General features: G+C 44.8%; 1 protein-coding gene across 11 annotated transcripts in view; it reads right to left on the bottom strand.

Annotated features, from left to right (window-relative positions):
• Positions 1-522: 522 nt before the first annotated feature.
• Positions 523-9630, bottom strand: part of NEDD4L (NEDD4 like E3 ubiquitin protein ligase) — a 322004-nt gene continuing 312896 nt past the window's right edge. For all 11 annotated transcript variants that reach the window (XM_036876834.2, XM_036876837.2, XM_036876838.2 and 8 more), the window contains 4 exons: positions 8137-8244; positions 6780-6876; positions 6028-6100; positions 523-1746 (listed from right to left, as the gene is read on the bottom strand). In XM_036876834.2, coding sequence (XP_036732729.1) covers positions 1644-1746; positions 6028-6100; positions 6780-6876; positions 8137-8244 — 381 coding nt within the window. In that variant the 3' untranslated portion in view covers positions 523-1643. The remainder of the gene's footprint in view (positions 1747-6027; positions 6101-6779; positions 6877-8136; positions 8245-9630) is intronic.

The following is a 9630-nucleotide window of genomic DNA, read 5'->3' as shown; positions in this document are numbered from 1 at the left end:
CCTTCTTTTCTAACAAATGAGGCCGTGAAGCCACGATTTTTTTGTCTTATCTCTGACTGGCAAGAGCTTTGCTGTCCTCCTACTGTTAAGACAGCGCCTGGTGCAACAGATACAGAAAGGACAGCCAGGCTGCTGAGCTCCCACAGTGCCTCAGGCGTTCTCTCAAAATGCGACAGAATTCGGCAGCAAGGACTTACAAGCAGCACAATCAAACTGCTTGGGCACTCAATCCCCAGCCACTACCAGTTTAACAGCTTGACCACAGTGGGCCAATCAAATCATCTCCCTCACTTCTAATCTAGCACAGACTGGACACAACTTCAGCAGTACACAGTATTGAAGCATGCAACATGTCATAGGTAACAAAACCCGGTTAGATTAAGTGTATATTAAATTAATCTTTGTAGTCGAGTACAAATCACAAAACAACTGTTGAGGACAGGTCTGCAGAGGCTCAGCTTTACATCCAGTTTTATACACCAGCAGCCAGATTCACAACTGATATTGCACCGGAGAGATGTGTGCAGGGAGAAGAAATAATCATCACATTTAATGTCTATGATAAAAAAAAAACAGAAATCAACAAAACCAGATATGACCTCCATGTAGTACATAAAGTGCCTTCAGAATTGGTGCAGTTAGGACAAAAATCGATTATTTAGCTACCATTAGCAAATGCTACACAAACAGGAGACAGAACAAATCTGGTTTCCACAGTTTCAAATCAAGGAGTGCCAAGTTTCATTCAAATGTCTCTATTACGAACAGCAAAGAGGAAACTATAATAAAAGAATGACTGTACAGCATCAGGAAGGGTTAGGTAATTTCTGTTGTGAGAAATGATAGTCCAATCCTGTCTCAAACATGTAATATAAAGCACACATGATTACTTCTGAAGAATAATGGTGTAATTCTTTCCAGTCAACACAAAATTTGTCATACTATGTTACAATTCTCTCAGCCTGTAGCTATGACGCTAGATTTGAATGAAAAAATGGAATATCCAGTTTGTTTTCATTCTGAGTATGGAAAAAAATCATCATCATTATGCCTAATGTTGTATTTTAAAGTCTCAAAGTACTTGTCTGTAGAAGGTTTTTGGACAAAAATCAGTCTCCCAAGTCTCATAAAGTAGGGGGTAAGGATATCAAAGGACTTCAAAAATAAAAATGTCACTGACATTAAACCTGGTATGAAATTCATATACAAAAAAAATATGCTCACTTTTCCAAGTACACGAGACATCTTTAATTGTAATGAAATAAGATCTGAAAATCGGTCTAAATCATTTTAAAAAGTAAACATGAGTTGTAATACTATACCTGTAGAGTGATTAATTCCATTCATTGTCATTATAAAGTATGTAAAATATTTATTAAGGGCTTTGCCTACAGAGGCACAACATAAATAGAACTAAGTCCTCCTGAAATGTAATTAGTGTACACATCACCCAGTTGATAATTCGTGGTGGAAATGCAGGAACACGACTGGCCTGGGTTCCCATAGCTGAACCTGGGCAAGTCCCGGGAAAGGCTCTGCTCCAGGAGCCGCACCGTGCAACTGCTGCCGTCGTCTCTGCAAAGTCTGTCAGGCAAGTGCAAGCAGGACTTGCTGATGAACAACCATCCCGAGGCAAGGGGTGCTTAATCTACCCCCTCAAATCCTTGAGCATTTTCCACAGCCATGAGGAGTTTCTCTCGTAAATCTTCAAAGGTTTCATATGGAGGTAAGTCAAGGCGATTAAAGCTGCAAAAGTAACAAGAAGTGTCAATATGAAGTATTACCCTTTAGTTATAATAGCATTTGGTGTTCGAGCAAGAGGATGTGAAAGTCTTAACCAGCAATACAGATTATCAAAAATAAATTCCAGGGATGACACTGTCTGCATCAAACAGGCCACATAACCTATGGAGGAGAAGGAAGAATTTTCTAACAGTCCCTGTAATCTCTCCACTACAGCCAGAGGTGGGTCCTGGAAAAATCCAGCTGGGAGGGAGATAGTAAAGGTGAGGTAACTGACATACACGCCAAGATTTCAAAACCCTTCAAACACAAAGGGCTGGTGCATTAGAGCTGCAGGTGCATCCAGGTTGCATCTGTTTCCAACACCCTCACTTCTACATCGGCCCCCAAGCCAAGGGGTTTTCCATGTAGTAACTAATTTCATTTTCATCACAAGCCTATGAAGGGGGTGATGTTTTCTCCATTCTGCAGACTGGGTCCTGAAGCCCGGCACCCGGGCTGTCTGCAGCTCCAGAACCCTGACAGGAAGCTACCTCCTCCAAGCAAGTCAGGCAAGCAATCAACATTTAGAGTGAAAACCTGCATTTATAAAAGGCCCCCAGGTACCAGGACGCTTCAGCTGGTGGATTACAAATCACCTTGGTGATTGTCTGGAGGCCTCACTAACCACTGGCCTCTGTGAACAATGAAGTATGACTGTCTGTGAGACCAGGTCCAATCCTGGCTCTCCCACTTGCCAGCTGTGTGGCTCCAGGAACGTCATCTCACTCTGGAATCTCTCTGCTCTTCTGTGAAATGGGGAAACTGCTCACAGTGTACTGGGAAGGTCAAATCAGAACACATGGAAAGAGGGCCAGGCACATAGTGAGTGCCCAGAGATGGTGACCATTATTATAATTCCCTCCCCATTCAGTGACTACCCGCATGGGATGCAAGGACTTGGAGCCCCTAGTCACAGAATTCATGCCTATGGGGGTGGACTGCTCATGTGCACCTGCTATGACAATGGCCATACACACTTGCCATAGCTAGTGATGTCTTCCTAAGAGCCGAAGTTCCTGGAGCATTTGCCCCATGCCAGTCAGCACTGTTTGGTGCTTTTCCTTTACTACCCTCAGCAAATCCTAATACTCACCTTGTCAGGCGGGCAATGCTTTACCTTTAGTTTTTAGAGGAAGAATTCAAGGTAGTGATGTTCAGTAACTTGCCCAAGGTCACACAGTAAGCCGCAGAACCAGGATTCAGCCCCAGGCAGCTCCAAAGCCAAGCTCTAACTATTCCATTTAAAACTCCCTCTTGCACTGATTTGTCATTGCAAATATGGGGAGAACAACTTATGTTTCAAAAGCTGATGATCAGCATTAGGAAGAAACAGACACATCCCTGTGGTGGGCCCTTTACAACCCCTAAACTTTAAGATACATTGAGGTCTCAGATATTTAACACTCACTAAACATTAAAAAACAGAGCAGAAAACAACACTGTGCTTCTCAAACTGGAGTTCTCAGAAACCCAGAAATCCTAAAAGAGTAAGTCTAAAAGAACTTTTCAATTCTGACTTTCCATTTTGATAATGATCTTGAACACGTTACCAGTTATAAAGACAGAACTCCACATTTGCAGACTGCATTTAGAAGAGCCCGCTGCAGAAAGTGCCTTTGGTCTGAACTTTAAGGTGGTATTTGAAAGGACAAGACCTGCAGCCCCTATGGGGTTTGGAAATGCATTCGCAAGGATCTGTGACCACTGACTCCCTTTTGTCATTTTACCCACTTCCTAGTACTGTTGTGACGATTGCAAGTTAATACGCATGAAGTGCTTGAGCAATGCCTGGAACAGTAAATGTCTAGGTGTTCGTTATTGCTGCTTCTGAGGTCTGGGCAGGTACGTGCCTCTGGCTGGTCACTCACTAGCTATGTGACCTCCTCATGCTCAATGGGCTTCAGCTTCTTCACGCAGAGGATGTGTGGCCCGAATCAGATTTTTTTATTTTATTTTTAGAGTCTACCTCTAAGACCAGGTGGGTCTGTCATTCTTAGCACAGTGTAATCCTAAATATCCAAGCAGTAACCTTTGATAGTACAATGAAATGAAGCCCTTTAAATACCAGACATTCAGTAATTATGCCTGAGAAGTTGATGAAACATATCCTTCAGAAAGAGCCAGCTCTTGCTCTCCTGATAAATCAGGTTTTTATTTTGAAGCTGACTGTATATTTTATATTTTCAAAAAACATGGAAGGAATTAATTGTATGTATGGCTAACTGGAGTGTGGAACTGTCACTGTGGAGCAGCCAGCAAAGCTCCCATTCCCTACATTACAGTAAGATCTGGGGCTAGGTTGGGAGGAATGCCACGCAGCAGACAGAAGGGCAAGTCCCGCCCCTGCCGGCCGGTGTGCCTGCCACCCCCGCTCCTCCATGTCAGGTGGCAGTGAGTCTGAAGAGAGCACCATTAGGAAGACTGCCTGGTTGCTTTATTTCTATTTCACAGAGAAGAAAGAGGCTTCAGTAAGAGCCACTTGAGTTGCTTTCCTTGTGTACAGAGAACTTTGTCCTTAAGGAAAGAGCACAGACTTTAAAACCTACCTGCCTGCCAGACCCACCCAGGAAGCTCTGGAAATCCCACAGCGCAGGCCACACGCCAGGCCAGCTAAGTCCGAATCTCCAGGGGCAGGACCCTGACATCAGTTTAAAGTTTACAGGTGATTCCAATGTGTAGCCAAGGTTGAGAGCCACACATTTCAGAGGTTTTATCCAGGCAGCACTATATTTCAGTTGGGCTGAAACATGTGGATTCTGAAATAGTTTAAGAGTAAGACATCTGTCCATTGAGTCCAAAGGGACACAGACTGAACACCCTATTGTTTGGTTCTCTTTGAAGAGTCTAAAAAGAAAGTGGACTGTTTCAACAGAGTAGATGCATGTGTGGTTAGGGTGAAGATTCTAATTCTGGCAGATCTGAGTCCAAATCCTGTGATTTGTGGATCTGTGAGCTGTGTGATCATGGGCTAGCTTCCTGATAGCCCAGGGGAATATTAGTATCTATAAACAACCACAAAGATTAAATAATGACTGACCCACAGAAGAAGCTGTGCGCAGTATTTCAGCTGACTCCTGCTGATCATTATTGGACTGCGGGTGTGGGAGTTCTGCATACGTGCTGACAGTCCTGGGGCTTGGCTTTCTGTTGGCTGCCTTCCAAAAGAAGGCTATCATACCCAGAAAACTACATGCGACTCTGATAGCGTTTTGGAATAAAAGCTCCAAACTACCAAAATATTCTTCCCCTAGATTAAAGGCAGAGAATCATGGACAATGGCTGCTTTGGATATTTGCCGAGTTTAGCAGAGCTGCTTGCTTCCAAGGCTCTGATGGGCAATGCCCACATTCACTCCATCCATCACAGGGATGGTATAAATGGGCAAAAGCTTTCTTTTTGGTGAGGTGAGAGAATCAAACAGAAGCTAAACACCTCTCACAATTGTTACCAAACACGTCTTCTCTCCTGAATGGCGCTCTGGGGTTAGGGAGGCGCTTCCTGCACTGAGATTGTCGCGCGGTGCAGCGGGGCCCAAGTGGGCTTTGGGGCCACCACTACTCCAAGGACAGAGGTCTATGTGGCTCACCGTTCAGAGGACCTACTTCCCTGCCACCTGCTTCCTAAGAGCAAGAAATCAAAGCCTGTTGGGAGCAACCAACTCAGGGACACTGGGGCTTGGATTAGCAAGAGCTCGCTGAGGGAAGCTCCTCCTCCTGCGTCCCCACTTGTCCCCCTGCAGGTGGTCCTTTGTCAGACCTCTCATGTGCCTCCAGCCACAATCAGACTGTTGCTGAATTCCAGAGGCTTAAGGGTGATTGATGGCCATGAAAGGACTTCTAAAAACAATGTGAAATTTTATCCCAAGTTCTAAAAAACGAATTTAAGGTAGAAATAAAAACCCAATCTATTTGGAGTTGGGGAGCTATCCTACCTATGTATGGTGAATAGATAGTGAAATCTCTGCTTCCTAGAATAATTAGGGAAGGATGGGGTTTACAGGAGGATGCCCCCACAGCACGGAGTGTTCAACACTTTATGTGCCAAACATACCGGGTTCATTCAAATCTTGGTTTAAGTATTATCAGCATGACTATACCACTTATATTTCATCTGTATCAGTGACATTTCATACTCTACTTATGGACAGGCGACAGAACATTCTATAGCCTCTAGCCCAGCATCATACACAGCTAAGTATTTAAAATACTGCTTACGGACACCCTGTGTGTTTTTGTCACTTACCATGTGTGAGCTCTGGGCAGTTTTTCAGGACTCCCCCATTGCTCTATTGTAAACAGCTGAGGACCATTGGAACCTAGACACAAAAAGAGAAATAAATGCTAAGAGTGCTCAGGCAGGAGAACAAAGCTTAGGTGTGACTTAAAAGGGAAGGAGGTGGGCAGGCGTGCAGAGGGGTGATATTTAATGTTGGGGGAGCAAGAGGTCTGCACAACTTCACAACGCAGACTCTGTGCTGCCTGTGGAATGGAATCCGGCCAAGTTAACAGCCCCAACAACAAACTGATGTGCAGAAGGCTGCTGCCTTTCTGCCAAACCCTGGAAGTTTAATTTAAAACTACTTTTGGGGGGAAAAAAATAAAACATGACTTTTAATATGCAGAGCAGGAAGAGTAATTTTTAATCTACAGTAGGCACTGAAGAATTCTGCCTTCTGAAGATGAGAGGTCTTTAAACATGCAGTTTATAATCACATGGATGATTCTGCAAAATCTCGTTTTAAAAGATAAACCAAAACAAAACAATGACCACAAGAAAACAAAACAAAAAAACAAAGAAAAGAAAAAAGAAAAGGGAGAAGACCAACCTTGTGGCTTGAAGCCAAGACAACCCCCGGCCCCCCATCAGGTAGCTACACAAACAGCCCGGGAGCGTACAACACACAGCTAGAGGTCTGGGAGGCAGTCTTCCCGTGCGCCGCAGTGATGCTCAGCTAGAAATTCACAGGGACCTCAATCTCATGACATCTTGCTCACCATAAAGTTCTGCAAATCCGTTCATAGGTACTCGGGACGTTCCGGTGACAAACTGCAATAACCGGATACGCTTTTCAGCGTCCATCAGCAGCACAGCCTATGAGTGGAGGCAGAAGGTCGTTACAGCCCGTGTGTGACACGAGGCATGCGCTGCTGTAATCCAGACGGGCAAACTTAATCTTATTCATATTGCAAGGTAAGACCCACACAGGTGACTCTGAAAATGGAGTTTTTTGGCTTTTTTATGGCCACCACAATACCAACCTCTCTAATCTTAAGAGATCATAATGTCTTTCTTCTTCTGCCAACAGGTCAAGATAAATGATATAAAAAAGCCAATTCTTTGATGGTGCTAAACTCTTATTTCTGTGTGTGAGGAATGGCAGTTACCCCAAGCCAGTTATAAATAGACTGTGTCCAAGAAGTGTCAACACCAGGGGAACCCAGGTTATGCGGTGGGTTAACCAGATTGTGGACAAATTCTCTAAGCTAACATTTTAAAAAAAGAAAAAAAAAAAATCAGGCCAGGATAGGCCTCTAAATAACCTGTGTACCTTACGTATCTGAATTATTACAAGAACTGAGTAGCTTTCCTGGTAATGTTGCTTGAACTGCTGTAAAAAAAAAAAATCCAAAATCAAAGCTAAACAAGATTTGGACAAGGTTTGAAGATTGTTTTTCTTTTATTTCTCTATACTTCTGCTGGAGCTTTTTGTATTAATAGAAACTAACATGATTTCTTATTTCTCTAAGAAATTAGCTTTTCCCTCCATGGCTGTTCTTTTAAAGGCCATTTGCTGGCTCTTCTTGGGCCCACTCATTCCTGTTTCACTCCTAAGCTAAACAGAATGCAAACACTGTCTCTAAGAGAGTAAACCAAATTCCATTTGCATCTCTGACTGGAAGATATAAAGATCAAAATGCTTGTTGGAATTAGCAACAGCAAAAAAATTGGTGAAATAATTCTAGCCCCACATGGCATTTTGGAAAAAGCCCCAAAGTATGCGTCCGCCCTGGGTAGCAAGCCTCCCACTGTTACCTATACACTCTGGAGCACCAGTTCCAACTCTTGAATCCAGTTACCTATTTAACGGCTTCCTCAAACAAAAGGAAGGAGTGTATGCTTTGCTAAGGATCAAACTATTCCAGGAACAGCTGTCCACTAGCGTGACAGAAAACCAGCAGAGATGGCTGCTTCTCGTTCAGTCTGCCCCTTCTCTCCCCAAGCAGTCCAGGTGTTAACAGAACCTGCTGCCAGCAACCGGCCTAAAGCAAGACCACGGCGAGGGTGGCCTAAAGCCCATAGGCTGGACCCAGGTAGAGGAACAGAGACTGGCCCTGCAGGCCCTGGACTTACCTTCCAGAACCACTGAATGACAGGGTGGTTTGGGCAGTAGCCATTCTTGTAAATAGAATGTTGTCTCCAGTCATTCACGTCCACGTCACCAAGGCCGCACATCAGCAACTAGGAGGAAGGTTGACCAGATGTAAACAGGGTGCAATGTGAAAGCTGAAGAAATCACACATGGGGAAATGGCCTTTTCTCGATGCCAGCATTCTGTCATGTGCAAAGCAGGTAAGCTGGCAACCTGCTGAAACCCGTGATGGGGAATTTTCCCTGCCACTGCAGATCAGACAGTGTAGGTTAACGAGGGGGACCCAATTCTAGCACTTGCACAGGCCGCAACATTTCACACTGGAAATGAAAACTCCGCATCAGTCGTCTTCCCTACCCCTCTAATCTCTGCATGGTGCTCATAGATTTTCTTATGCTCCATTTACAGCTGCTCATTACTCTGGCTGTTCCCCCTTGAGGTTATTTGTCTCAATATTTGAAAATCTCTCTCCGCCCACAAAAGACTGAGTGTCTATGACAGTGAAGAGCTCATCTGTGCAGAGACTGTGGGGGCGCTGCGCTAACGCAGCGGCTGCTCTGACTTGGTCTCAGAGCTCCTTGGTTTGTCTAATGCTCCACAGGGATGGTTTCCCGTAGACAAATGAACATGCTATTCCTGCCGAGGTACCAGAGTAAAATGGAAGAACCAAACCAGACGTCTGAAAACCAGATTTCTAGGCCTTATTGTACCAGAGCCTTGCTGAAGGTAAACACATGAGACTACTAACTTCTCCCTGCCTCCGTTTCTCCGCCTGTACAATGTAAGAGCTAGACAACATTGTCTATCTTGCAGTTTGCATTTTAAGATGAAAGAACAGAAAGGCAGTCTGTGAGGAAGGCGTCACTGGAAGCAGCTCGGACAAATGGTAACAGAGCTCCACCAACAGCTTCTCAACACACACAGTCTTCCTCTTCCTGTCCTGTCCACACAGCAAGGGTGAAAGACGGCTATTCTCACGGGATTGCTAGTTCTTACATCTATGTCAAACCAAAGCAGCTGAAACTATCTAATGTCAAAAGACCTCCTGCTACTACCTCATGGCCTCCTGATGCTTCCCTGACTCAACATGAACAGGTCAAGTTCACCCAGACATCTGCTCTCCAGCCTCTAGCAGATGCTTACCCTCACTTCCTGGCCAAGACCCCATTCAGCTGGATGTGGGGAGGTGCAGATACTCAGCCAGCACAATCTTGAGCAGGATGCCACCACCCCACTGGCCACTGCCAACTCTGACTCTCCCAGAAGCAGTTTTCCTCATCTAGTGCCACCAGCCTGAACCCACTCAGCCTAGCGGGCCTCTACTTGCCCGGTATGTCCCAGAACTGCCCTCTCCTGGGCAAGGAGTCTATGGGAGATTACGTCTGCTATTCCCTACTCCCAGACTGACAAGCAGACAAACCCATATGGGGCATGTAGTAGAATTCAGCTAAGCTTCCCAGGACGTTACAGGTCAG

Source organism: Manis pentadactyla, chromosome 6 (genome assembly GCF_030020395.1).
Source record: "Manis pentadactyla isolate mManPen7 chromosome 6, mManPen7.hap1, whole genome shotgun sequence".
Taxonomy (NCBI): Eukaryota; Metazoa; Chordata; class Mammalia; order Pholidota; family Manidae; genus Manis; species Manis pentadactyla.
This window is presented reverse-complemented; position numbering and strand designations above follow the sequence as displayed.